Source organism: Penicillium psychrosexuale, assembly GCF_028828465.1.
Source record: "Penicillium psychrosexuale strain IBT 29551 chromosome Unknown utg000003l, whole genome shotgun sequence".
NCBI classification, from domain to species: Eukaryota; Fungi; Ascomycota; class Eurotiomycetes; order Eurotiales; family Aspergillaceae; genus Penicillium; species Penicillium psychrosexuale.
Genome location: NW_026643188.1, coordinates 5,079,815 through 5,107,491, shown reverse-complemented (window position 1 = coordinate 5,107,491; position 27,677 = coordinate 5,079,815). Strand labels below are relative to the sequence as shown.

Below are 27,677 nucleotides of genomic sequence, written 5' to 3'. Positions count from 1 at the left end.
AAAATTGATCAGAATAAAGAGTTTTTCCTAATATTGTACATGGACCTTCAAACAGCAAGGGCTCATGAGCTCGTGGGTAGGACCAAAGGAGGGAGAGAGTTTTATTAGGGATAGGAGAGCTCCCGACTGTCTACCTACCTATGAGGTCACACCACAACATTGGCAAGATTTGTTTCAAGTTCCTTTGCCTTTTGACTCAAGTAGGCACCATCGGCCTTGACGTGACCAGCCTGGCTAACCATACCAGCAAATATAATAATTGTGGCCTTCAGGTCTGCAAGATGTGTCTGTATCAACATTCTTGCAACCCTTGTTCCAAAATCCCCTGATATTTGGTACTGGCCTAAGCGAACCTCTGCCGATATGCATCCTTTTCCAAACGCGCAGATAGAAACACGAGTCCATTCCAACAAACGTGCCAGGACCATATTGACCAGGAGAAGCGCTTGTAGATCTCGCATGCAATGGTGACAATTGAAGAGAGAGCGCATGGATGGGATAATCCGCTGCGACTGTGTCAGGAGCATATCGATGGCCCGTGCCTGTTCTGACGTTTGAGGAATGGCTTGGAGTGTGCAAAGGTGATTACTTAGTGTTACAAAGCAACCGCCGGATCGGGAATGATGACATGAATTCCCCAGTAGACATGATCCAGAATGATCGGAAAGAAATGCATGGTTGGGCCTATCATTGATAGTGTTGCATCTCAACGACTTTGGGGAGTATGGGAAATGGAAGGGAAATCCCATTTCAGTTGCTTGTGCGTTGTGGAACACTGCCTCTTCGTAGCCAAGGTTGCTGCAGTTCAAGATTTTTCCCGATCTGTTTGATATTTCTTTCTCACGCGGTGTTCCTATTGTCTGTCAATGCCGTGTATTTGGCGGGATGCTTGGCCATCAGAGGGGGGTAATACCAGTCAAACCACCGGGTAGTTGGAAACAATGCTATCGACACCCAGTAATATTAGTCTACTGGGGAAAATGAAATGCAAGAACAGATCACTGTACATTATCAATGGATTCACCTGGGATAGTGGGTAGCCAATCCTCCATGCAGCCAAGGCCACTTTCGGGCGAAATCAATTCTTGAAATGGAAGACAATCTGGATTGAAAGTGGATGAATCTTGGCTGTCAAGTGTAATTCCTACATTGGATGGCGATGGTAGTGGACTAAATGCCGAGTCTTCGTCACAGGAAGGTAGTGGTGGGATCGCCGGGGTGCTGTCGCTGGTTGGTGGCGGTGTATGGATCGTTAGGTCATGCTTCTCCATTGACTGTTTCCCCTGCCGTAGACGCTCGATTGTCTTTTTATTCATGCTGCCTCTTGGCTTTCCTATCTTTGCTTTCAAACTATAGTGACACTCCAGGTTGCTGTTGAGGGCGGGGAGTGGAGAATTAGCAACATATCGGATATTTCCAGAAGAGAGACTTACTCTCCAGAACACCGTGCGCAGGGCAAATCCCCCGTGCAGCGTACTTTGGCTGCATGGCATCCATCACAAGCACTGCGAAGCCTTGAAGGGTTCTTTTCTAATTGCTTGGATTTCCGTATCTTGTCATTTGGCTTGATTGGGGGAGTTGTACCTTCACAGCCAACCAGAACAGCAGTTTGAGACATCAGATTTAACGCAGAGCAAACAATCGAGAGAACCAGTAGCCTTTACCTATTGCGAAATTTGATGTAATAAGACGCGATGGTGGCTGGTGGAGGCTTATAAGTCTGACGTTTTCTTCACAAAACTATCGGCAACTCTACAACGGTACTCCCGCCTTCTGGCGTCCACGAATTGCCTAATTTGGCTTAGGGATGACTCCCTAAATTGTTTTCGACCCATTCAATCTCATTTTACTTGTTTCATAGCCGAAAAAATGGGGCCCAAAGCTAATCGATATCTATCTATGGATGCTCGGGCAGGGCACTAGGGAGATGGAACCAACCCAATTCTTATATTTACGAGTCATTCTTATTGACTTTTGTGCATTCTTCAAACCACTAGTTATGTGGGAGTCGGATAATTCGCTTTTACGGTGAGAGTGTACCAACCCGGGCACTGGCTTGGCTGATGTTCAAGTAAATAAGCCAATGCCCACAAATGGATAGATAATGCAGGTATAGTATGTGAATTTTAATGAGGAGTAGAAGAGTGGACCAGCTCCCAAGGTACTAGCCACTGGGCTTTATGGGCTGTATCTGCCTTGGGCCGTCTCCAAGGTCCCAACATCCCGCAGCCACCGGACTTTATTCGACTTTGAACGTCTCCAAGGTCCTAACAGTTCTCAGTTACTGGACTTCATTCGATTTAGGCCGTCCCCAAGGTCCTAATAGCCCGCAGCCACCATGAAGTATAGCAACGTCAAATGAAACACACCAAATGAAACACACGTGCGCGAGTCAAAAACGGGTCAAAACGTGGAGGCTACCCCGTCCAGTCAAAGAGTTAAGTTCCTGAAAGAGTTGATTGGGTTCGCTTATCGGCAGTCCTTCCATGTACCAAAAGTGAAGAATATGGAGACAATAAAAGCTAAGCCCATGTGCTTTCGCATCGCTTGATGCGCCCTGGAAGATTATTTCGCTGCACTTGAGCGAATTGGATTCTACTTGTCGCATTCCAGCTTCTAGTGAAATGTCAAATAACCCAATGTGGTATTTTGCCTATGGCTCCAACATGCTTTCGGATGTCTTCATCACGCGAAGAAAAATCCAGCCTCTCAGATCCGAAGTTGCTCTGGTTAAAACGCAAACCCTCTGCTTCAACATAATGGGCGTTCCATACACCGATCCTGCCATGGGGGGCTTGCGCCCAGCTGAGGAACAAGATATTCCGGTATATGGCATTGCGTACCTATTGTCTCCCGACGATATGAGAAAGGTGATCATCAGCGAAGGGTATGCAAATTCTAGAATTCTAGGCGCATGACTAGCTGAAGTATATCTAACACCGTACAGAGGTGGAATCGCCTACAAAGCCGAGGTTTTTACAGCCACGTTGCAAAATGATGGGTCAGAAGTGAGTGTTCATTTATTGGTGGGGAGACACAGTATCTCAAGAAGCTACGAGAGGCTTCCATCAAGAAGATATATGGTAAATTTATCCCATCACCTCGTTGCATGATTCTGGTCTGACTTGAATTCACAGGATCTGTTGATCCGAGGTGCCAGTGAACATTCTCTCCCGGAGTCTTACCAGAAGAGACTTTTGTCACAGCAAACATTCATTCCGGGGCAAAGCTGTCGATTCAAGGTTGGTAAATGGCTATTTGACGGATTCTGGCAACGGGTCGCATACTGGATTGAAAAAGGAGTTTACAAATTCAAAGATGGCGAAGGGAACGTTCCACCGTGGTTCCTAGTCATCTTCGATTTTCTCTTATGGACTATGTGGTATTACCATGACTACGTCCACAGCGTCATTTGGGGCAGGGGTGATGGATTGAATAGGAAATAGACCAGTGAAATAAGGAATAGATTTTGAGAGAAGATCAAGATTCAAAATTCACTTGCTTTTCTCCGGTATGAGGGCTCTAGGCAAATCCATCTCTGCATCAGGATAAGACCCTCTCACAACACCTCGGAATTTCTCGTTCCACAGTTGCTTCACTCCATCCTGCATGATTGGTACTTGAGATTTGCTTGAAGCTGATTGCACTTCCACATCGTTCAATACACGGATCACATTAAGCCCTATGATCTTTTCCACATCCGATCGGGCAATCCCATGCTCCAGCATTCTGCGAACCAAATGAGGATATCGAGCGACATTCTCAATTCCTTTTACAGCATTAAACATACCGTCATAGTCAGATCCAAGCCCAACATGATCGTAGCCAATCTTTTGTCCAACATGCATAATGTGATCAATGACATGGTCCATGTTCCCTTGGGTGGGATCGATGTGAGCAAGAGAGGGAATAAATGTGATCATAATCACTCCCTTGTTGGCTTTCAGTTTCTCGAGAATAGCGTCGGGGACATTGCGAGGATGTGGAACAATGGAGGCTCTGTACGCTTAAGGTTCAGACGGGACTTTCTTTTGCAGCAGTCTGGCTGAGAAATCGCTTGGAATAACTTACGTTGACGAGTGAGAGAAAATCACAGGCGCTTTAGAAATATCCAACACTTGGTGCATCACAGATTCGCTTGTATGGGAGAGGTCAATGATCCTAATTCTGGTTAGCTTTGTGATTTTTGCGGGAGAATATATGTTGACAAGATCATTCTCACATTCCAATTCTGTTCATTTCCCTGACTATCAATTCGCCCTTGGAAGATAGTCCGTCATGTGCTGGAGATATTGCGGTCTAGTCATCTTAGCTCCTGTCACTTGTTCGTTAATTGGTTATCACTCACTGCGCTATCTGCGTACAGATTATTCTTATTGTGCGCTAATGTGACATATCGGACTCCAAGTTTATGATACAACCGAAGAACACTGGAGCTGTTTGCAATCTGATGGAGCCCTTCGACGCCGATTAGGCTAGCAAATTTCCCATCAGTGAACAAGCGCATGATATCGGAGGCACGATCAACGAGACCCATGTGGTCTGAATACAAATCCACCAGTCGATGCACTAGATCGATTTGCTGCAGTGTATCTCTCAACGTCTCTAGGTGTGCCGCATCGTCGGTGAAGTCGTCTGAGTCTGGGCTAAGAATATCATCAGCTGAAGACAATATTGTAGGTCGCGGTATCCAGGCTACCAGTCTATGTAAACACTCCAGAAGGCACCACCAGATTTCCCTTCTCTGAGTCGCTTGATATCAACATGTCCCACTAGGTCCTTTTCCGGATCCAACCGACTATCCAGTTGATTGTCGTAAAACCCGCGAATGAGGTGTGGCCAGTCGTTGTGTCCATCTAGGTGAATTGTCAGCCTTGAGGTCTCGAACATAGCCCACTAGCAGGGCACACACCAATCAGTGGGACTGAATTCAGGATATCGATGGCCTCCTCCATAGACATGCTCGTGGAGACTAGCTATAATTAGTCAAGCGTCGAATGATCCCAAGGTCCGAGAGCAACAAGTGCATGAAAGAGATTATTGATCGGCAAGAGAGGCAAATGAAAGAAACCAGAGGGAGGAATATATTTCAAAGGATCAAGGAAATATTTGTCAATAGTCTCCGACAAAGTCTCCGGGGTCGAAGACTAGACTGCTTCCCAAGGTACTCACTCGTGTTATATGGTGAGGCCGAAGGAATTGTCAATGCTAGACCAAAATTCTTCATCCGTCCTTTTCCAAATTCATCTGATTTTCGTCTGTCCAGTGGGAGAATATCAGGGCCCCTCACGATGACACTGAAAAAATGGGTGCCACCGTACCACCTAGGTGAACGGTTGGGCCCTAAGACCAATCTTCGTCTCATTCTCATGACAACAACCCTCGTCAACTTTTTGGATCTTTTTCAGCTCTCGGCCGTCCTCTTTGGTCTCCCAGACATTGAAAAGGCGTTAGGTTTTACTAGCGAGGATATCAACTGGGTGCTTATTGTTTACAACATTACCTTCGCCGCTTTCCTCCTCATCGGGGGGCAGTTGGGCCAGAGATTCGGTCTGGAGAAGACATTCATTTCCGGAGCGGCAATTCTTACGGTGTCCAATATCATCAACACAGCGGCGCCAAACAAGGCGGCTCTTCTTGCCGGTCGGGCAATTTCAGGGATTGGGGCGGGATTGACTGTGAGTTGTCGAGCACGTTGAAATGCTCCGTTGCACTGATCTAATAAGTATTTCGACTTTTCTCAAGGCACCGAACGGACTTGCTATCCTGAGTAGAACCTTTCCCGATGGCGATGCTCGAAACAAAGCACTAGCAATCTACACAGCTTGCGCCCCATTAGGATCTACCATTGGCACTGTTGTTGGTTCCCTTCTCTCCTGTATGTCTTACAGTCCTTCCTCGCCAGCAATTGAATTTTCTGACTGAAAGATCTTTAGCGTCTGACGCCGGCTGGAGATCTATATTCTGGCTGTGTCTAATTCTCACCGGTCTGGCACTTGTGCTAGCTTGCCTATTTTTACCACCCTTTGCCAAGACAAACGACACTCCAATCGACATAGTGGGGAGTGTAGTCTTTGTGATTGGAATCGCTCTACTAGTGTATGGTCTGAATGATAGCCCAAGAAGCGGGTGGTCTTCAGCACCTGTCCTTGTAGGCATTATTCTAGGAGCGTGCCTATTAGGTGCCTTCGTCTTTATTGAGATGAAAGTTGCCAACCCATGCATTCCACCATATGTTTGGAAAAGTCTCCCTTTCTTCCTCATGCTCGTCGCTATCTTTGCTTTTGGTGGCAGTTTTAGTTCGTGGTTCTTCATTACCACACAACTCTGTGTCAATCTACTAGGCTACACACCGGTTCTCACTGCGGTTTATTTTTTGGTAAGTCTCTCGGCCTCACTCCAACTCCACCCTGCTCCAAGTCAAATATTATTGATGCAGAAGCTTCCATTTTGATTGGTGCCTGGCTGACACGCATCATTGAATAGCCTGGTGCATTCTCAGCCATTGTCGGCGGAGCTCTATCGGCACCCATGATCAAGCTTACCGGGGAGAAGATGACTCTGGTAATTGGGCTTGCTATTACAGCGGCCGGTGCTGTAGCTTGGGTATTTGCAACTCCTGACCTTGCAGGGGGGACTGGCCATGGTGAGGGATACTGGTACTCCATTGTGGCTGCAATCATCTTTGTCTGTGGCAGCCCTGTTGCGATGGTTCCGGCCCAAAGCATTCTGCTTCGTCAGGTCGAAGCATCCAACCATGCTATGGCTAGCGCACTGTTCAACACTGCTTACCAAGTCGGGGCCAGCGTTCTTCTCGCCGGTGCCAATGCCTTCATGAATGGAAATCGCAAGCCCATTAATGGCATCATGATGGTATCCATGACTGGATATCAAAACGCATTTTGGCTTCTTACCGGGGTCCTTGGAGGTGCAGCACTCGCCATAGCCGTGGCTTACTGGCCTCAAAAAACAGATCAACAGCCAGAAAGCCTTATGGAAGAATCGAACCCAGATGAGGAGCAACAAATAATGAAGGCTCAGTGAATCCCATGACCCGCTGGATCACCACACCAGATATCTTAATTTTTACAATCCTACTTGTCAGCCAAGTGATTTATATCTGTTCCTTTTTCTTTCTTTTTTATGTTAGCCCTTTATCATATTAGTTGAAAACTCTTTCGTGCATCTCAAGCGGCTATCTCTCGATATTTTCTCGAGCCACTAGTTCCTCTGCATCCATACCCATTTCCAATGTTCCGTGTATGTACGATCATTTAAATATATTATGGTGGGGCTTCACATGTAGGTAGAGGTCTACGGGATTACGCTATTGTGCAACAGAAGTTTAAAATAAATTGCTGATGATATCCAACCCGGGCGGTAAATTGGCAAAGTAACAAAGGCTTGAAAGCCACAAAGGGACAATGGGGGTCTTTCAGCCCGAATGAAGGAAGGCAAATCCCCGGTGTTAACCCAATAGTATCAATTTGTAGGCGTTTGTTTAAAACGCCATGTTGCGAAGTTATAATCCCTTGGAACTTAGGCAAGATTCTTCGATTGTCAGGACCGAAGTCTTCACTTTCCAAGAATCCTCAAGCTTTCTTCGCCCAAGCGAGATGATAGTGGTAGACATTTCCAACATTGCGAAGCTCGATCTCCAATTCATTGCGAAGGGTATCAAATTCCTCGCTCTTAGGCTGTCCCGGCTTCCCTATTATAATGAAATTTGGGTTAGTACCTAAATATCTGGACAGGTCATGGGCTTGTGATCAACATACCACTTAGCATTCTTTTCATTCCATCAAGCAGATGAAGCAAAACAACCACAGCCCTCTCGCCTTGCTCTGGATCCTCTGATGCGGCTCCAACCTTGATGACCTGAACACTTTCTTGGATGTCTACAGCACCAGCACCCTGTAACCATTGTACTAGGAACGATCCCGGGCTCGGCTGGTTCCCTATGGCCGCCCAAGCATTGACCATGATGTCACGGAACTTGACGAATGCTGCATGCTCAGGCCCTTCCTTAATTGAAAGCATGTTCCCTTCATGCAACTCAATCCAACCGCCGGGCTTGACACACGAGAACAACATTTTGACAGCCTCCTGGGCAGTTTGATCGGAGGCGACTGTAAGAACAAAGCGCTGATGGACCACATCAAAGCTGTTTTGAAAGTCGGCAGGCCAAGGGTCGAATATTGAGTGAAGTGAAAGATGTAAATTCGAAGGCCGCAAATTCTCCGGGAGGAAGTGCTGGGGGGCGATGTCGGTGCCATAAAGTGATGTCGACGGGGGGACCGATTGAGCCAGATCCATCAACCATGTGCCCTCGGCGGTGGCGGAGTCCAGGATACGAAGGTTTGGCTGCTTGATATCCACGGGGCAATACAGAAGCTTTCCATTCATTGCAGTCTTCACGAGCTCATGTTGAGTTCGTAGGCGATCGTACTCACCCTGGTGGCGGGGACCCCGATAGGTGTCTGGAGGGTTGGATTGCGTCATTTTGTGCTATAAAAGAAGAAGATGAAATGGCGAGAGTGAATTCTATAATAGAGCGAGAAAAGAGATCGACATTGAAGACAGATGCTGCTTTTTAGGAACTTTCATATGGTTTGAAAGTCAGACACATTTCGGCGACTATCACTCAATCGAATGTAGAGAAAAACATACTCGCCGAGGCTAGTATAAGAAGCACACGACACATGAAAGGCCCAGAATGAGCTGTAATCATTCAATCGTTTCTTAATTTTCTCTTCGCTTGTCCAATTGCAATTGATTGCCATACGTGATGTCCCAGCCAAGCGAAGATCTATCCGTGCGGCCTCAAATCCCCGATGACAAGCTAGTCTTGTACGTCAAAAAATGTAAGAAAGTTCAACACTACGGTCAAAATCCATGGCGAAATCCAGTCGATTGATCTTGTACCCCTTCATTTATGATCGGGATGAGCCTTGGTCTTCCCACTTTTACGGCTACTAACTGCCTACAGCGAGTCCCACATCCACGGCCAACGCCGTGAAGCCGCTGATGCTCATTGAGGCCCTGAAAATTCCTCACGAACTTCATATCATCAATTCTACCAGCAACGAAACATGGTTTCACTTGATCAACCCCTACAAGATGGTCCCCGCCATGGAGGACGTCGAAATTTACCAGGTCAACGGCAAGCCGCAGCGGCTGAACATTTTCGATAGCTCTGCATGTCTAACTTACCTGGCGGAGAAGTACGACAAAGAGGGGCTTTACAATGGCAAAGACCTCTGTGAACGAACCATTGTCATGAACTGGTTGATGTCCTACACTGCGGGGTTGGGTGCAACCGGCAAGATTTGGCTTTTGATGAAAACACCGAAGCCAGTGGATATTGGCGAATCTCTTTCGGTGTTGCTGAAATACATTTGCACCGAGTATCAGTTCCTGGAAACTCGGCTAAATGAACCTGGCCAGCATTACATAGCTTTGCCCGGCAGACCGACCATTGCGGACTTTGCCATCTTGCCTCTGGCGAATGAAACTATCGCAACGTCCGCCAAGCTGGACTTTTGCCAATGGCCAAAATTGAAGGAGTGGAGTGAGAGGATGGGAGAGCTACCGCCGGTCAAGGAGGCTTTGAATAGAATCTCTCGGATTGGATTATCCGATGAAGAGCTCATGGAGCTGGATCGCAAAGATTAGGGCTCTATTGCTGTGTTCAATTAGTACTCCGTATTGAAATTTCATTGACAAGGCCAAGCGATTGAGAATATCTTTCCTTTCATTACTCTGTAGTCTTGGGCCTACTGCATAGGGACAGAACCAAAAGGCAGACCAAGACCAAAAAGCAGACTAAAAGGCAGAGGAAATTTGTTTTTCTGTTGGGATCACGTGATGTGTCGTCACTGGCCATGTGCTCCCGAGAGCTTTGCAGGGTTTGCATATTCTCAAGGCCTGAGGCATGAACGCGGCACTTTTGGCCAGGTTGATCTGCCGAGCAAATGCTTCCGGGGCTTCAATGAGGATGCATCCTGATCCGGACCATCGACTTCTCTCACCCTACTCCGTACTCTCTCTGACTTATGAATACCAACTTCAGATGGTTTGTCTACGTGGCCCTCAAACATTTAAACCATCGACATTCTTCATTCGACGTTCTTCATTTCCCTTCGTTCCCCTTCATACTTTTCATCTATCCACATTTGACATTTCTTCGCCATCAAAATAGTAAAATCGACTATACTTCAACGTCCGCTGAAGACGGGCAGAGGCATCTGCTCCCTAGACCAAGGGAGGGTATTCACTTTTTTTGGATGGAATTGTACATAGATTAGTATGTATAAAGAAATATATCATAGTACATTTGAATGTCAAGATATATATGCATACTGTGGGAAGTAACAAATATATAATTACTAGATATATCATATGATGTGAATCTGGTATATGTCAGGATGGAAAAGTAACGATATATACACTACTGGAGTATCAAATTGAACTGCAAATAAAAGAGAGTCGAAGGAATAGATGGAAACGGACAGGAAGAACTAAGAATCAAATAAATTTGGAAGTGTGTTGTTATGGTTCCTTTGTGCTTTAAAAAAGATTAAAGAACTGTATGGTCGATTGGTAAAGACGATTACAGTGGTGTAGGTCGAGGTTGATCGTTCGATCGGTTTCTCCTTTTTTTCCTAAAAAAAGGAATAGAAAAAGTAAGACAGAGAAAGGTCGAACGTTAGAAGATAACAGAATCAATGTATTAATGGTATGAAGAACAGAGCATACAACAGAAGGCGAAGGTGAAATTTGGTGGGGAAAGAGGCAGAATAACTACCTGGAAGCGGTGAACGACACAAACGTCCTGGACTTGCCGTTCTAGAGAAGATCCAGTGCGATCAAAACGGTGTTACTTTGAGAAGGCAATTACTGAGGATGTACGTTACTGAGGTGTCACTACCTGAGGCATCAACTATAGTAATGAGTTTACAGAAAGCTTTGTATGTGAATTTACCATTTTCTCATTGCTTCATTTTCTTGGCTTTAGGATAACACGCGCATTGGCAATAGGAACCCATGTATCCTGAATGGGTTGCGAGCTCCATGTCTTCCTGGCATCTAGCCTTGGTAACTCAATCTCGTACCGATTTAGTAAGTGGTAGACGAAATGTTTCAACATAGCCTCAGCAAAGTGTTGTCCAAGGCACTTCCTTGTTCCAAATCCAAATGTGAAGAGGTTGTAACGGAGCTAGGCAGTATGATTAGCAAAATTACAAAGTAAGCTCATCTATCACTTCTCACCTCCGTTGAAGACAGATGCTGAAACCGATGTGGATTGAAGCGAGAATGATCGTTTCCCCAAAATTTCTGGTTGTAGTTGATTGCAAGTGTATCCACAACAACGCTCGTCTAATGTCAAAATTAGCCTTCTTCTTTAGGTGTGATCTGGATAGAACTGACGTGTGGTGGAATAATATAGCCACCAATGATTTGTGTTCGTGGTGAGCTTTCGGGGATCGTGAATACTGGTCACAATCAGTCAGCAAGTATCGTCTGGTTCTTGAAGGAACACCTCACTTGTAAAAGGGCGAAGCCTGGCTGATTCCAAAAAGCAAAATTGCAACAGCGTATCTTTCCTACCACAGAGCTCTGCGAGAGACCCGGGATTTGCCGAAATTTCCGCCCGAACTTGTTGCTGTATGTCAATATCTTCAGCTAAGAAGATGATAAGCCAGCTAAGAACGTGTGTGGACACGTCCAAGTTGGCGAAAAGCATTTCACTAAGAGTTTGAAGTATCTGTGATCCAGTCAGAGTCCGTGAAGGAAGTCAGAAGATCGGTCATCTCACCTCATTCATCGAAATACAGCCCTTTTCCATCGCCATCCAAGCCTCAACGATAGGTAGCTGGTGGTTATTTGAGAGAGTTCTTGAATTTACAAGTCTCTGGTTGAAATTTTGCCATTGGGTTTGGAAACTCCTCAATCGTCGGAATGAGTGTGGCCTCATCCACTGACACAATCCGAAGCGATACACTCCACCGGAAAGAACATTCCCCATAAGTGCAAGGCTTTGTTGACCCAGATTCCACAGCTCTTCCTTTTCATTTTCAGTCAAAGGCCCATAGAGATATTCGGCGGTAGTCATGAACGGAAAGCGCGAGAAATCACTGGCGGCGTGTACCTCGAAGGACTCAGCATCCTGTCTCTCAAGGCTCTGCAAGTACCTAGTTGCCGCGAGCTCAATATGGCTAGATATTGATGACACGGAGCGATGAATGAAATGGTGCTTAAACTGAGCCCGAACTTGTTCCCAACGGTCCCCGTTGATGAGGCCCATACAATCACCAAGAAGCTCATGGAATAACCATCCGCCGTTGCTGGACTTGGATTTCAGGTGGGAAGGAGAGTCACTGTGAAAGATCTTGACGTCGTCGGGTCTCGTGATTACACTGTGAAAGGTCAATATTCTGTCATCTCTCTATATCATCGCTGAAACACTTGCACTTCGGGGAGAACGCCCGACCAGATGCGATAGACTGGCCCATATTGACGCCATTCTAGGCTGGCTTCACGTCCTCGGAGAAATTTATCGAGACATTGCCCATCAATATATTTCCATCTTGGGCCTTTAATATTCTGCCCATGCTCATTTCGAATGGGATACAACACCGTCGATATCTGGGATTCCAAAAAGGTGAGTTACACAAATCGGTCATTATGCCTTAGGGCGGAACTCTCACAATTCTATCAATAACATGATCTTTCCTTTGATAAAGCTTCCATATTATTACTATACCGAGGAAAAGGTAAATAATTCGAGGGTTGAAGAATTCCATAGCGAAAGATCCGCCACGTTGAGAAGGTAATTCGTGTAAAGTGTTGCGATACAATTGGCCATGCGCGATGCCCATGGGATAAGTTTCGCTTAGGAAAGATCTCCAAATGCTATGTGTCTAGTCCGTAAGGTACTCCATTAAAATCACACTTCAACGAATATTCTCCGAATCGTTGATTACAAGCATCACTTTGCCGGGGAATAAATGACCCCGAGATCAACGATCGGCCAGTAAAAAGAAATAGAGTTTTTATTTTCATTACCAAGAGGATAAAGCCCTGAGCTCAATTTGGTGCTGATATACTATTTCTAGAGCCGTTGGATTTATCCTACATTGTTGCTACAAAGGTACTCATGTTGACGTCTGGATCTCGGTCTACAAAACACAATTCAGTTGCCCAAAAGACAATGAGAAGCCCTCGAAAAGAAATTCTAAAGATCTAGGATATTTATACTTTAGGCTTGAGTTATAATATACAGCACACATACATTAGATAACTTTTAGAGTATCTTCCATTCGACTAGATACACAGGGATGGAAAGTCTTCACAGCTAATCAACGACAATTTCCCTAGTAATTCAATACTTGCTTCCCGGGTCAGTCTTGACATTTTCAACCCGGGATTGATGGTAAATTTCCGGATTAAAGTAGGCAGTCACATTCCATTGTCCTTGATCGGAAGCCCAGCAAATGTAGGTATGAAATCCTAGTCCATCGGCAAGATCGCGGTGTTTACTGTGAGACAACTAATCAGTGACTTGATCTCAAACGCAATCCCATCATTCGCTCAACTTACCATAGCTTTTTAACCCCATCATAATAAGAGCCTGCCGCCAGTGTCCTCCCACGGCGGGCAAGGTATTCTGAAAGTCCTCGGGCAATCTGCTCGTCATTTTTTGCATAGTGTCGAACGGGCAGATATACCTTCGACTTAGGAATCTTCGCACCCCGTTTTAGCTCAAAGTAGTATAGAATACCGCCGGTGCGATGCTCCTTTTCACTAAGAGGCTGATCGTCAAGATACTCCGCGGGGTTTAGATCAAAAACCGAGCACCAAAGCTCCCGTAGAGAGTCCAGCTCATCTTGTGTTTTAGGGGCCCTTCCACCTAAACTTAACATCTCAATTACACTTTTCAAGGTCGTGAAAGGTGATCGAACGTATATTTTCAATCGAGACTGGGATGGATCCAAACAATCGATGGCCACGATTTCGGCGACTGGTCGCAAGTTATCCGGGAATGAGTCGAGAAATTCGTTGAAGATATCAATTGAATCCATCAACCCCTTTGCGGGTGCAGGGAGCTTTTGAAAAGCGTCTCGAATGACAGAAATCTTTGTCTTCTCTTCTTCTAAAGCTTTCCACCCAGGCAAGTAGTATTGTTTGACAACAATAGACTTTTCCAGTAGATCAAAAGCCATGAAGCTTTGTGATTGTGGAGGAAGCGATTTTTGATGTTCCCTTCTGGCCGGTTCATTTCTTGACAGCAGCAGACTTTGGAGATGGCGGTGGAGATATAAATCTAAGTCATTGGTCAAACAGAGAGCATCTCCAAGTAGGCGCTGACTGGCGGCTGTATTGATGGGATCGACTTCCTGCCCAGCAGACGGGCCAATTGGTTCTACCGAATATCGAACCGTAGGGGTTGCTAGCGATGTTGACCAGCACCAGCTTAGCTCGACTGGGGTATGATCATCCGTCATGAAGCTCTTCCAGCTGTCGGGGGGGCCACATCCTTTAGGATGGGAACCCAATGATCGTGCCACTGACTCGCGAAAGAATTTTGTGTGAAGCGACTCGGAGTCCGAAGGATAGCCCGCCATAACCAACATGCTCTGGAGCATGGAGCCGACATCCTCTACCCATAATGATATGTCGTCGGCGGAATGTTTGATGGTGTCTGCCTCAGTTGTACCCTGTCGGGATAGTTAATAACTTGGGCCATTTTCTTCACAAAGGTACCCACACACCTTCACGTCTTCTAGTGTCCATTTCCACTTAAAAGGCCAGGCCCTAATATAGGTCAGTTCTATTCACCTCATTGCTGTTGCTAGTTAAGACAGTCACTCACAAGAAGTTTAATAGAGTGAGAGCCATAATATTGCTCTAAAGTTACCGATTTTGAAAAGGCTTCTATTACCCTTGGGACAACAATCAAAGGTAACTTATACACAATGAAGATCCAGCAACTTCATATAATCTCTTCGGGGTATTATATCAGGGCTAGAGATCTCTGGGTGGGGCATAGGGTAAGCCGGAGTGGCTCGGCGACTAAGTAGCAAGTATGTCTATCTTGGTATGTAGACCTTTCCGAGACGGCTGAGTATTCGGCCCTTAAGCTGTTAAAGCCAGTAGCCCTGAATAGTGATCCACATAGTGGGAATTTGAATCGTGTACTGTACTTCAATCCTGTGAAGATACACAGAAGTCTTTGACGACGTTGACTAGCAGGAAAATGGCGTCAAGAATTTCCGATCGGTGCAAAAAGCGAAATGCTACCATCATACCTAGTCTCATGGGTCAGCATGATGCTGTTCTCAGCGGGGACACGACTACAATTGACCTCAGTACGGCGGAAAACTGGGCGACCAAGACAAAGTTGCTGCAAGGCCTCGAAGGGGTATTCAGTGGCCTGTCCGAGCATGTATGATTTCCAAATCCCCGCAAAGTCCCCATCTTTAGCATACTCACGCCTGTCGTCAGGATTTGGCCTACTCATCTGGCATTGGTGGTTGTCCCACTACGCGACAACTCATCGCAGACTTGATTAATAACCGCTTTCAACCATCAATCCCCGTTGAAAACTCTCATGTTGTGTTAGCGGCAGGGGGAAGCTTCGCTTTGACAGCACTTATTGAGCAGATCTGCGATCCCGGAGATGGAATTCTCATTGCGACACCATACTGGGCCGGTCTCGACATTTCCATCAGTGTTCACGCTCATGCCACAGTTGTGCCCGTCCATGTACCGCTGATCGATTTCTTCAGCACGAATAGCATCTCACATTATGAATCGGCGCTGGAAAGATCTTTAACTCCTATCAAGGCAGTGCTAGTCTGCAACCCCCACAACCCGTTAGGTCAGTGTTACCCACGGGAGACTTTAGACGCTTTGCTCGAGTTTTGCAAGCGCCATGAGCTGCACTATATTTCAGACGAAGTATATGCTCTCTCCGCGCACCAGCCATTTCCGGGCGGTTTCCATCCATTTGTATCAGCACTTCAATGGGGGGATCGTGAAACGAGGGCTCAGGTTCATGTCATATACAGCCTCAGCAAGGATTTCGGCTGCAATGGAATTCGCATCGTGAGTGGCTCTTTGATGATACCAGCGAAGCAAGAATCCATGGACATTACTAAAAAGAGATTGAATGCAGGGGGCGTTGATTACCCAATTCAACGATGCTGTGCGCCTTAGTAGCGCTTTAAGCGTTCACAGTCAAGTGTCCTCGCTGTCGACGGTGCTGGCATCAAAGACAATACTGCAGCCCACCAACATCGACACAGCAATAAGCCATGGGGCTCAAAGTCTGATGGGGTCCTATAAAGTGATTCAATCCTTCCTGGAGAATGCTGGAATGGAGTATATACCAGTAGCCTTTGGTATGTTTGTATTTACTAGGCTTGGCAGAGTCAGCAACTTCGATGCAGAGACGAAGCTGCTGAGATGTTTGAAGTCCAGAGGTGTATCTGTGTCATCTGGGTCAAGTTATCATTTCCAGGAGCCTGGTTGGTTCCGCATATGCTATGCAGTTCCCAGTGATCAGTTGGAAGAAGGTCTCAGGAGAATTGGTCTTGGGATTCAGGATTTCCATCAGACATTCAACGTGGACGAACAATGACTGCGCCGGCTTAGAATGAACTTGAAAATTGAAACACTTGAATTACATGAATTTTCTCTCCCACTTAATCTAAATCATTTAAATCGGTGCGTTTGGTGGTCCGTACGGTGGTCCTGCAAACAGAAAAGGCAGAAAATAAATCAGCCTCACATCTTTCAGAGCTTCCTATGTAATGATAAACGAGTTGAAAACCATTATACAGCTGACAAAATCTTCATCATCGTCTGCGCGATGATAGCAACAGTTTCCGAAGAAACCATATCTTCCATATATTCAAAGTCGCACGTCGTATGTTGTTTCTCTTCGGTGAATTCAATCAGGAGTGGGAACTTTGCACCTGTTGTTCTCAACACTCCAGATTCCACCTCGACACCAGGGAGTGAAAGACTGTTTGCGTTGGAGTCTTCTTTTCTGTTATACACAACCATCACTTGGAAGATTTCGTCTTCTCCAGCAATCTTCCGAATGTCTTTGAGAGGAATTGAGTGCATCAGCGCATTTTGTATCGATGTTCGCACCGTTTTTATCAGACTTTCAAATTCGTTCAAACTTTCATCGACGCGCACTGGTAGGCGGTCAAGGAAGCAGCCCAGAAGGTTTTCGGTGCCAGGCTCAGTGCGATCAACATGCGGTATGCCAACGATGACATCTCGGGTCCCTTGAACATTTACAATCGCTTTTGCAACGAGAGCGACGTAGACTTCCATAGATCCAAAGAAGCTTGGTGAGGTTCTCAGTACAACAGAATGTGAGTTTCCGGCATAGGTTCTCGAACCCTGCCCAAACGATTCAAATGGAGGGCTGGGTAAATTCAGTAGGTGGTCTCGCCAGTATGAAGCATGTTTGGACAGCGGTGGTTGATTGTACTTCTGCCATTGAGCCCAAATGGTGTAATCTGGAGTCTCATGTGCAGGAGAGGTGACATCTGTTTGAGGATCACTTTCCAGGGACCGGCGATACTCTTCCTGTACCTTTTTCAGAAGCAAATTTATGGATGCCTTGTCGGTAACCGCGTGATGTTGCACAATAACAAGATCGACCCAAGAAATGTTTTGGTTAATCATGATTCTGGTCAATGGACCAGATGAAAGATCGAATTTTCGATTGGCGAAGCTGCTGATTGGGGGATTGGGGATCTTGTCCACGATCATCTCGTAGGAATCATGAGATTGGCCACGTACGACTTGACCATCGACATCTCTGAAACAGCTTTTGAGAACTGGCTCACTGGAAATAACTTTCTCGATGGCTTTCTGGAAGAATTCCAGGTGAAGGTCTCCTTTCAGTCGCAGATGAGAGGCCACATTGAAAGCTTGAGGTGTGGGCGACGAGGCCGACAAGTGGAAAGCCTCTTCCTCGATGTTGGAGGTAGCTGTATATGGTGGTTTAGCCGTTTGCCAGGATGAAGAGAAAGACCGCTGGGTAGACAGCCGGTCTTCATCAGATAGATGATCAGTTATCTCTTTGCACAACGCCGACAGCACGGTGTTGAAGATAAAGAGCCCCATCGGCAGCTTTGTGTTCAGTATTCTATTGGCAATTTGAGCAGCTTTTATCTGGGAAAGGGAATTGCCTCCCAGTGCCAAAAACTCCGACTCTTCGCCAATTTCGACAGTTTCAGGAAGGCCGATTGCCTCACGCCAAACCTGGGCTACCAGAGACTGAGTTGGCGTCAGTGGATCTGGGCTTTGTCGCTTTGCCAGATTCAAATGGGACTGCAATGCCTTGCGGTCAAGTTTTTGGTTTGGCATCGTTGGTAGAGCAGAAAATGCCACGATGGTCGAAGGGCAAGCATATCTGGGAAGCTTCGTTCGGAGGGCCTCGTGAAGACCAGGGATATTGATATTATCTGGCTCAACAAATGCAACAATGTTATCGCCACTAACAAGGGCCACCGCCCGGCGAACCTCTGCACAGACTGTGCGAATGGCGTTTTCAACTTCGCTCAGTTCGACCCGGTAGCCTCTTATCTTGACCTGATTATCATATCGCCCCAAAAATTTCGGCTCCATATCCTCTGTCCACACGGCACAGTCCCCAGTGCGATACATGCGGTGTCCAGGCACAAATGGATCCGGAATGAAGCGAGTTTGCGAAACCGATTGCATTTCAGCTCCGATGTAACCATTAGCAACTTGGATCCCACTTAGACAGATCTCACCAGGCACACCGATAGGGACTGGCTGATTTCGCGAATCAAGTAGGTAGACTCCAACGCGAGGAATCGTTCGCCCTAATGTGACCTCTTCATGTGGACTGAGAAGCTTGAACAAGCACCCAATCGTGCACTCGCATGGCCCATACGAGTTGTAGACAGCTTTAGTTCCTGCCCAACGGTCTGCAAGAACTTGGGGTACCGCTTCTCCGGCAAAAAGAATGGTGTCAATATTCGGATAGTCAGAAGGTTCCAAAACCGAGAGGAAAGACGGTGTGATCATGGTCGCGTCAACCCGTGAAAGATGGGAAAATGGATCCACTGGATCGGCCAAGACGAGAGTAGCTCCATAGCAGAGTGTTCCAAAAATCTCCGCCTGGTTGACATCGAATCCGGGTGAAAACATTTGTGAGTGTCGTCGACCTGGGCGAGCATCCATGCGAGCAGGTCCATAAGACAAATATGAGACCACTGCTTGATGTGGGATTTGGACACCCTTGGGAACGCCTGTGGATCCGGATGTGAATGTGATGTATGCAAAATCTTCTCCCATTGTTACTGTCTCAAGTCGGGGACACATAGTCGGGACCGTATCCCCCAGGAGGTGATGCAACAGGATATTGTGTTGGAAAATATCTTGAAATTTAGCCTGACAGTCTTCGTTGGGAAAGATGCACAGCTTCACCCTAGCCGACTTTACCATGATGCGCATTCGCTCAATGGGTAATTTTGTATCAAGTGGGACATAAATAGCCCCGGATTTGATCACAGCAATGACGGAAATGAGCCATTCAATGCCACGGTCGCTGATTATCCCAACAGCATCGCCAGGACAAACGCTGGCTGCAATTGTTTTGGCAACATAATTTCCCAATTGATCGAGCTCCCGATATGTGATACTGCGAGATGTGGATTCAATTGCCACTGCATCTGGCCACTGATCGACACCAATCTCAAAACTGTCCTTGAGATTAGATGGTCCCACATACGGGCTCATAAAAGTGGATGAATTGGTAGTCAGGGAAAGAAGCTCGGTTGGCTCCAACATTCTTCCGCACACCTGGGATATTGTCTGACAAAGCGGATCAAGCAATGCGACGAAAATGTTTCGGAAATGTGTGATCATGCGCTGGATTACCGGTCTAGTATACATTGTCTGGTTGTATAAACCATGGAACGTGAGACGGCCTCCTTCTCGACGGATGAGGACGGTCAATCCAAATTCTGGAACGTCGGTACGGGAGAATTTCCAAGTGGAGTCTTCAAAGCCTGGCAAGTTGTATTCTAGGAAAAGGGCGGTCTGGTACACCCTGGTGTGACTTCCGGGCATAATGGTCTGCAATGCTTCTTGTGCAGACCACTGGTGAGAACCAATGTCAAGCAGCAGGCTCTGCACGCTCGAAAGGAAGTCTTGTTTGGTTTTGTGATCCACGAGACTCATTGGGAAGGGGCAAGTATTCAACGTCGGGCCCACAAGGGAGTCGATCCCCTGGAGAGGGAAGTCGCGGCCTGAGAACACAGTTCCAAACGTGATCTGCTCTTGTGCTGTATACGACCGTAGTAGAAGAGCCCAAGCAGCATGTATCATTGCAGCCGATGTAACATTCTGAATTCGACATATCTGCTCAACTTGGTCTAATTCAAGCTCAACGTTGACAGTAGTAATACCAAAACGTTGCTCTTCCATTCCCTCATTCGGCTTAGGAAGGCTCAATGGCACAGCATCGGCGACCTTGGAAAATGCTTCCTTCCAAAAAGCCACTTCCTTATCCTGTGGAAGCTGAGACCTTTGTGATAAGCTTCGCGAGAACTGCCAGAATTGAGCAGGTGTGTTCTTCAAGGTTCCACCCTCCAGAAGCGTTTGAACTTGTTCGATGATGTTACTCATAGACCAACCATCAATCAAACTATGATGAACAAGCCATAGCAAATGTGCATTGCTCTTGCTCTCGTTCACAAGAAGGCGAAAAGTGTTAAGAGGACGGAAGACATTACAGTAATCGACATGTCCCGTGCTTTTCATCAGCTCGTCGGAGTGATTCAGGAGGGCCAATGGTGCATCTTCATCAGCCACAAAATGTGTTTCCCAGTCATGATGGTACGTAGAACCAACTTTCTGTTTCCCCTCAGTGAGATCAAAAGTCGTTCTGAATATGGCATGCTGCTCTAGAACTGCTTTCCAGGCATTGCAGAATGTGTCACTGTATTCCGTGGGGGAATTCCAAGGAAGGGCGATGGTGACCAGCATATAGCTCGCCGCTGAAAATTTAATGGAAGATCGAATCATTCCCATTTGTGTTGTCGTAATCGGGGACGTAACGGAGGAATCGCTATAGACGGTGTCCCATAAGGGCGCCAATGGTTCCTCTTCCGGCGCATCAGCTTGTTCCAGGAGCTCAGACAGGAGAACCAGAGAAATCGGTGTGAATAACTCCTGAAAGTCCACTGTGTAACCTTTTTTTCTGAGAATCGACAATAGTTTGATAGCAAGGAGAGAGTTTCCACCAAGTTCCCAGAAGCTGCAAGAAGTACCCACTGAGCCAGTAGAATGCCCCAATGCTTCGGCAACCGCTTCTTGAAGGATTTCCAAGCGAGTGCCGCTCGTGGTGTCAGAGGAAAATTCGGTAGAAATGCTCTCAAAAGTGTCTCGCAACTTTTTCAAATCGACTTTGCCGTTGGAGGTGCGATCTAGCTCTCGGAGGGCGATGATCTGATCAGGAACAACGAACTCATCATGTGACCGAGAGAGTTGCAGTCGCATCTCCGTGCCGTCAATGTTTTCAGGCGTGACAGCTGCCACCAATCTACCTTTGTACATCAGGGCGGCTGCCGACTGTACCTCGGGGTAGGAAGTCAAGATGGGCAGAACTTCCATGTCGATGTTAATGAGATAACCTCGGTTTTTCACCATGCTATCCTCACGTCCACAGAATATGATACCCTCTGGTCCTCTGTGAGCCCGATCAAGGGTCCGGTACAATCGACAGCCTTTCCAGGTAACAAATCTCTCTGCAGTCAATGCTTCGTTTTTGTAGTACCCAGATGCCAAGCCGGGTCCACTAATACAGATCTCTCCTTCGTCAGATTCTTCGAGATGTTCGTCAAGGATGAGCATTTTTGTGTTTTTCATCGGTGTTCCTAGAACAATCGGATTTCCAGGTCGCAACTCAGCCATACTGGTACAAATAGTGGTTTCGGTTGGCCCGTAGCAGTTGAAAATTCGCCGTTTCGGACTCCACCATCTCTCGATCAAGGCTGAACTTGGAGATTCGCCGCCGAGAAAGATATTCTTGGCCCGGGAATAAGCTTGAGGATCACCCAATGTAATAAGGAGCGAAGGCGTTGCCGGAAGGATTGTGCAATGTTTCGCATCCTCCAAAACCCTTTCTGGTTCAGACAGGAGTAAATGACCTCCATGGCAGAGGCAACTGAAAAATACACCCCAAGCAGCTGCACAATAGAGCTTGGATTAGCATGTCGTGACAGATATTCCCTGGATTTCTCGGTTCCACTTACCATCAAAAGCGAAAGAGAACAAAAGCAGAATTTTGTCGTCTCGACCAACTCCCAAGTTGAAAGGCATGCCTCTGTCCCATCCTTGCAGAACATAGTTCTCAACACATCGACGTGGAATAACAACACCTTTCGGGCTCCCGGTTGTCCCCGAAGTGAAGATAATGTAGGCTGGATGTTCAGAATCACCGGGAGTGTCGAGATCTCTGGTGATTGTTGGAATTTCGGTCTCGGTAAATGAGGCATTGTAAGTCAAGCGAATGGTCTCTGCTTCAATCACCGAGTAACACGCAGAATTGAGTCCTGTTTTTTCAGACTTGACCACAACTTTTGGCTCGACGGTTTGCAGAACTGCATCGACTCTCTGTTGGCTCCAAGAGCTGGCATCCATCGGCACCAGGCAGGCACCCAGTCGCATCAACGCCAAAATCGATGCCACACTCTCCAAAGATCTCGAGAGAAATATTGGGATTGAATCTCCTGTCCGGATTCCATGCGAATCAAAGAGCGCGGCTAGGAATAATGAGGCTTTGTCGAGCTGTTCGTAGGTCAAGCTTCGGTTTCCTTGAGAGACAGCAATCGAGTTCGGCTGATCATCAGCATTTGCCTTGATCAGAGCACATATCGACCGAAGCCGGTGATCTTCCCCCGAAACGGCTGGTGACTCGGGTGTAGCGTGTGGTGTCATATTTGATAGGCGGGTCGATTTCCAGGAGACTTGCGTTGAGAAAGGCTGGGGTCTTAGTTAAATTCTCTGTATTCTGGACTTTGCCAAAATATTACTTTGCCAACGGCGACTAAGCTTCGGCGGATATTTGCCCCAATTAGCCGGCCAAGGTTCTCCAACTACCGCGCGTGAGCCTTTCGTTTTTTTGACAAGACTCCGGTTTATAACACCGTTCAAAATGTCCGGCATACAGTCTCTTTTCAGTTCCTCAAATTATGTATTGTCTGGCAGAAGCACATCGAAAGTCCAACTTGTCATTCACTATTCTGAGTAGGCTACTAATTGGTGTTTAACCAAACAGCGGTTTCTGTCCCTGAGCCTCCGCCGCAATCGCTGTGGAGACTCCCATTCCAGCCAGGGAGCCCGAAAAGATGGCATGGGGAACATTTTTCATCAGTCCACAGTTGTCACCTGCCGCAAATACACCCTTGACGGTGGTTTGGTAGAAGGGAGGAGCTATTTTGATATCACCGCTAGGTGTCAGCTCCAGGCCAAGTTGCTCTGCGAAAGAACCACGGGGCTTTGTATCGGGAGTGTGCGCCAGGAATCCCTCCGTCACGCTACTTCCATCCTCAAACTCGAGAAGTACACTCGCCTTCTCGGCTTGTTTGGACAGGCTCTTGATTTTGCGAGAATCGACCTTCATGACAGTTGAGGTCCCAAATCCTCCGCTCACTTCTTTAGCGAGATCCTCAGAGCCGTTTGTGTAGATTGTCACCCTTTGACTAAGTGTTGATACCTGTCGGGCGACGTGCAGGGCCGAGGGGGGCTTGGAAAGTCCGCCAATGGCAAGCACACCAGCGGAAGTGCATCCTCGCTCTTCGTAGCCTTTACAGAAAAGACAGTGGAATCTAGTAGGATGATCAGTTTAAAACGGCTCACTATATCTATGGGTATGTTGGTTGCATCTCACATTCCCTTGCCCCAGCACTCAGCATAGCCCGGGATATCGGGGAAGACGTCCTCGACACCGGTGCACAGAATGAGCTTTTTTCCATTCCACGTGTTTCCAGTCTCATCGGTCAGAGAGAAGCCTCCTGATTCGTCCTTTTGGACGCTAGAAACGGCTGTATTCTTGAACTGGACATGGTCATAGTTCGAGAGAATATTGTTCCTGGCTTTCTCTCGATATTCCGAGGGTTTAACATGATCAAATCCAGGAATTAAATGCATATAGTCTGCGGGGTCATTTCGATAGGTTCCAGCATCGAAAACGATTGAATTCTGTTGTTGACGAGCCAGAGTGAGAGCCGCGGTAAGGCCTGCTGGGCCGCTACCAATGATGAGCGCGTCTGCTGAAGTTGCCATTTCGGATATTGAGCTTGACTTGGTGATCAGAGGAATTTTTTCGTTTGGTGTACGATTTTTGTGTCGAGAATGCCAGAGAGAGCTAACTTCGTGCTACCGGCACAGCTATCAAGTATGGTCCAAGTGGCAGGATTCGGAGGTTAAAAGCCGACATAGTGCCCGGCGGACATTAAGTTACGTAGGATAGCCCTCGATAGCTCCCACTTGTCAGGTTCATCGGGCCTATCGCATGTGCGAGGAATATCTAGCGCGCATTGCACGTCACCAAGGTCCCCGTCATCTATCCGAAGTAGGTACCTTGGACGACACTGACATCCAATCAAGCATGGCGTCTCTATTTGGGATTTGGATTTTCTTTGCTGTTCGCTGGTGGTATATGCTGCTCACGTCTATAGTATAACCGTGTCGAGATTTCCGTCCCGCCCTTAGCGATATTCATTTGAACGCACCTGCTTGCCAGTAGTGTCTAGTTCATAATTTTCTTACGTGGAGTTGTGTGGTTGAAGAACCTTGAAATATTATTGACAGGATTTATCATTCTCATGTATCAGATATGTGGTTTAAATGCTAAAGCAAGCCTTTCAAGGTTGCCTGTCTCACGTTGTGCTGTAATTATTTAGCTTCAGGCTTTTGGCCCCAAACGAAATACACATTAAGGGCGACGTGATGTTCGTCCATCTCCTTGGCAAACCGCTCGGGCAAAGTCTTCCATTCTTCTTCGGTCATTCCAATCATCTCAGGCCTAGATCTCGTTAGATATTGTTTTCTTTAAAGCTTCCCCAGTGAGAACTTACTTGGCCACCGATTGGAAGAATCCGAGAACCGACAACATGTTGCGTTTTCCTCGCGCTCCGAGTTCGGGATCGGGATTTGAGGAGCCAGCAACCATTTCAATTGCCTTGTATCCCACGTTCACGAGTCCTTCGTCATTCAATCGGCCCGCCAGCTTTGTTGAAGCGAGTGGGTCTGAAACCACCGTACTGGTCAATTTATGGACCGCCTGGACAGCCGGGCATGACTCGATGGGCTTGGAAACCGGAGTCTGGAAGTCCATTTCAACGAGTTGAATCCAACCTCCCGGCTTCACGCAGCCTATCAGGTTGCGAAGTACGAGTGGAACTTCTTCGGTTTTAAACAATGGGATAACGAATCGTTGGTGGACGAGGTCGAAACTGTCTTTCCACTCGGCAGGAAACTCTTCGACCAGGTTTTGCTTCACAATCTGAAATTGAGAGCTGTCCTTGAGAGGCGGATATCCTTCGGGACTTCGAGGTACCGATTGTGAGCTTATGCAAGATATCATGACACAAGGTTGGACTTGTAACTTACGCGTTGTCAAAGCCAACAAACTCTGCATCTTTGGGGAAAATAGACTTGACATCCTGCATCCAATAGCCTAGAGAATATTAGCATCATCAATTCAACATGCAGAAACTGGTCCGATACCATCTGCTGTGGCGGCGTCGAGAACTCGTAAACCCGAACGGTTCAAGTCAATTGGTGCCAGGATCAATCCATTGGCACCTCCTTTCAGCCACTCGTGCTGGTTTTGCATCCGCTCAGCTTCCTCCAAGTTCCGTGGAAGGAAATATCTGCTTCCGACTTCTTCAACATTCTTATCAACGGGCTGGGCTTGGCTGGAGTCTGTCATGATGCTTTGAGTTTTTTGGTTGATATCACGTTTCGACAATTTGTGACAAGTCAAGAAACCTTTAACCTTTTAGTATAGGGAGTGTGCTAAGTTATATAAATATTTCATCCATATCTTAATATACACCACCAATTCAGGGTGCTGTGGGTACAGCCTCTTGGGGCCATTATCGTAACGTTCACCAGGGGATTTGGAGAGGCCGGAGAGTAATCGGACCCAAAAAAAGCATCTTGAATTCTCCGATATCCATCACCTTGGCCAATGTGTACAGTAGCTTCCAGGGAGCGGAGAATATCAGAGGGGTGAGAGTACCCTTGAGGCCAGGCCCGTAGTTAAGTCACCGAAGCTGAGTCATAGATATCCCTTCCCGCAAGGTTCGTAGCGGGGGTGGGGAAGCCCCACTTTGATGAAAACTAGCCAATCAGAAAAGTTGGTACTGCCAAGGTGCTCGTCCAGAAATTGTTTGCACTGTATGCACCGTTTGCCCTGTTTGTATGACATCTCCGTGATTCATCTGAGAATTGTCATCTTTCACATGAATCTAATGTCATCCGTCCAACTTCAAACGTCTGACTTCCACGCACACAAATACCAACGGGAGCACTCTTCAATTCAGGGAAGCCATCTACTTCAACCGAGGAAGTTTTCCATGCGGTACAGAACGAAACTCCAGCCAGTGCTTACGTGCCTCGATTCTCAAGTTGTGGTGGAGTGAACCCGATTGTCCAAGGATATACCCTACTTCTTCTAGGGCTCCTCTCTCATCGTCGCCATCTTCATCTCGCCGCGAGACACAAGTGCTTATTATGCTCACTCTTGAGGATAAACCTATCCAAGTAATTCAAAATTTATATTATCGAAAATATGCCCGCCAAATTTTAAATGAAGATCACGGATGCGTTCAGAGACTAATGCATCAGCGCGAGTGTTTGTTCAGATGATATGGGAAGGGCTTGCTCGACTACTTTCCACTATCGATATAGAGCCTCTGCTTCCTGTGATCGGACCTTCGCTCATTCGAGGTCAGCTCCGAGAGCTTCCTGCAGTTTCCACGGGAGAAAATATCTCATCCAGAGAGAGAAAGCAGAACAAAGAATAACCTTGCAGAATTACTCTTCCTCTACCTCATAGGTGTTGCTTGCGTATTCTACCTACTTTGAATTCATTTCTACTGCCTAGTACGGCACCCAAAATGGGCGAAAGAAAATTCAACATGCAAATTATCTGGAGATAATGCATGTCCCCTATGGCAAAAGCTTCATTTTTCATGCCGATCACCACCATGCCTGCCATCAACCTATCTAGGAATGCAATTTTTGTATGTATCCTGACGTGCGCTGAAGTCTCGAATGGTAACACCCAAAGTAGGTTGCTTCCATCAATGATACGGTATGCTACTTTTCTCAAGGCTACAGCTAGTTTCAATTCATCTGCTTCTGGTCAATTCGCGAATAAAGATCTTCGCCCCCAAGGTCTTCAACTTTAAGAATGGCCCACAAGGTCCCCCGAAGACTAAAAGATACCTTTCTATTTTTTGACATTTCCTTTCGTATCTTAAATTAACAACATCAAGTGTGGCTTGAATTTTGATATGTCTAAATCTCCAGAGTGCAAGTCCCGTCATGCTATGGATATGGATGCTAATGAGGGTTGCGACAACAGGTATTCTTACCACAAT

The 27,677-nt window shown here is 46.7% G+C and overlaps 11 protein-coding genes across 11 annotated transcripts; 4 read left to right on the top strand and 7 right to left on the bottom strand.

Annotated features, from left to right (window-relative positions):
- Positions 1-2,624: 2,624 nt before the first annotated feature.
- Positions 2,625-3,446, top strand: gliK (gamma-glutamyl cyclotransferase gliK; the record flags this gene model as incomplete). The annotated part of the gene is made up of 3 exons (XM_057186723.1): positions 2,625-2,887; positions 2,948-3,008; positions 3,138-3,446. 3 exons carry the CDS (start codon positions 2,625-2,627, stop codon positions 3,444-3,446), a joined length of 633 nt encoding a protein of 210 aa, XP_057043493.1.
- A 48-nt stretch (positions 3,447-3,494) lies between these two features.
- Positions 3,495-4,961, bottom strand: gliJ (dipeptidase gliJ; the record flags this gene model as incomplete). Its single annotated transcript, XM_057186722.1, has 6 exons — positions 3,495-3,999; positions 4,072-4,161; positions 4,223-4,299; positions 4,349-4,646; positions 4,700-4,856; positions 4,913-4,961. The coding sequence occupies 6 exons, from the start codon at positions 4,959-4,961 to the stop codon at positions 3,495-3,497; spliced, it is 1,176 nt and encodes a 391-aa protein (XP_057043492.1).
- A 330-nt stretch (positions 4,962-5,291) lies between these two features.
- N7518_005794 (MFS transporter) lies at positions 5,292-7,044 on the top strand (the record flags this gene model as incomplete). Its single annotated transcript, XM_057186721.1, has 4 exons — positions 5,292-5,678; positions 5,746-5,878; positions 5,937-6,379; positions 6,487-7,044. 4 exons carry the CDS (start codon positions 5,292-5,294, stop codon positions 7,042-7,044), a joined length of 1,521 nt encoding a protein of 506 aa, XP_057043491.1.
- Positions 7,045-7,592: 548 nt separating this feature from the next.
- gliN (N-methyltransferase gliN) lies at positions 7,593-8,502 on the bottom strand (the record flags this gene model as incomplete). Its single annotated transcript, XM_057186720.1, has 2 exons — positions 7,593-7,711; positions 7,779-8,502. The coding sequence occupies 2 exons, from the start codon at positions 8,500-8,502 to the stop codon at positions 7,593-7,595; spliced, it is 843 nt and encodes a 280-aa protein (XP_057043490.1).
- Positions 8,503-8,788: 286 nt separating this feature from the next.
- gliG (glutathione S-transferase gliG) lies at positions 8,789-9,675 on the top strand (the record flags this gene model as incomplete). Its single annotated transcript, XM_057186719.1, has 2 exons — positions 8,789-8,864; positions 8,990-9,675. 2 exons carry the CDS (start codon positions 8,789-8,791, stop codon positions 9,673-9,675), a joined length of 762 nt encoding a protein of 253 aa, XP_057043489.1.
- Positions 9,676-10,999: 1,324 nt separating this feature from the next.
- On the bottom strand, positions 11,000-12,515 carry gliC (cytochrome P450 monooxygenase gliC; the record flags this gene model as incomplete). Its single annotated transcript, XM_057186718.1, has 6 exons — positions 11,000-11,218; positions 11,272-11,379; positions 11,431-11,495; positions 11,548-11,767; positions 11,819-12,419; positions 12,475-12,515. The coding sequence occupies 6 exons, from the start codon at positions 12,513-12,515 to the stop codon at positions 11,000-11,002; spliced, it is 1,254 nt and encodes a 417-aa protein (XP_057043488.1).
- Positions 12,516-13,598: 1,083 nt separating this feature from the next.
- On the bottom strand, positions 13,599-14,648 carry N7518_005790 (uncharacterized protein; the record flags this gene model as incomplete). Its single annotated transcript, XM_057186717.1, has 1 exon — positions 13,599-14,648. The coding sequence occupies one exon, from the start codon at positions 14,646-14,648 to the stop codon at positions 13,599-13,601; it is 1,050 nt and encodes a 349-aa protein (XP_057043487.1).
- Positions 14,649-15,259: 611 nt separating this feature from the next.
- On the top strand, positions 15,260-16,645 carry gliI (aminotransferase gliI; the record flags this gene model as incomplete). The annotated part of the gene is made up of 3 exons (XM_057186716.1): positions 15,260-15,448; positions 15,487-16,110; positions 16,181-16,645. The coding sequence occupies 3 exons, from the start codon at positions 15,260-15,262 to the stop codon at positions 16,643-16,645; spliced, it is 1,278 nt and encodes a 425-aa protein (XP_057043486.1).
- A 194-nt stretch (positions 16,646-16,839) lies between these two features.
- gliP (nonribosomal peptide synthetase gliP) lies at positions 16,840-23,001 on the bottom strand (the record flags this gene model as incomplete). The annotated part of the gene is made up of 2 exons (XM_057186715.1): positions 16,840-22,250; positions 22,317-23,001. 2 exons carry the CDS (start codon positions 22,999-23,001, stop codon positions 16,840-16,842), a joined length of 6,096 nt encoding a protein of 2,031 aa, XP_057043485.1.
- A 328-nt stretch (positions 23,002-23,329) lies between these two features.
- On the bottom strand, positions 23,330-24,348 carry gliT (thioredoxin reductase gliT; the record flags this gene model as incomplete). The annotated part of the gene is made up of 2 exons (XM_057186714.1): positions 23,330-23,891; positions 23,954-24,348. 2 exons carry the CDS (start codon positions 24,346-24,348, stop codon positions 23,330-23,332), a joined length of 957 nt encoding a protein of 318 aa, XP_057043484.1.
- A 612-nt stretch (positions 24,349-24,960) lies between these two features.
- On the bottom strand, positions 24,961-25,999 carry N7518_005786 (uncharacterized protein; the record flags this gene model as incomplete). Its single annotated transcript, XM_057186713.1, has 4 exons — positions 24,961-25,090; positions 25,143-25,613; positions 25,678-25,744; positions 25,795-25,999. The coding sequence occupies 4 exons, from the start codon at positions 25,997-25,999 to the stop codon at positions 24,961-24,963; spliced, it is 873 nt and encodes a 290-aa protein (XP_057043483.1).
- Between the last annotated feature and the right edge of the window lie 1,678 nt (positions 26,000-27,677).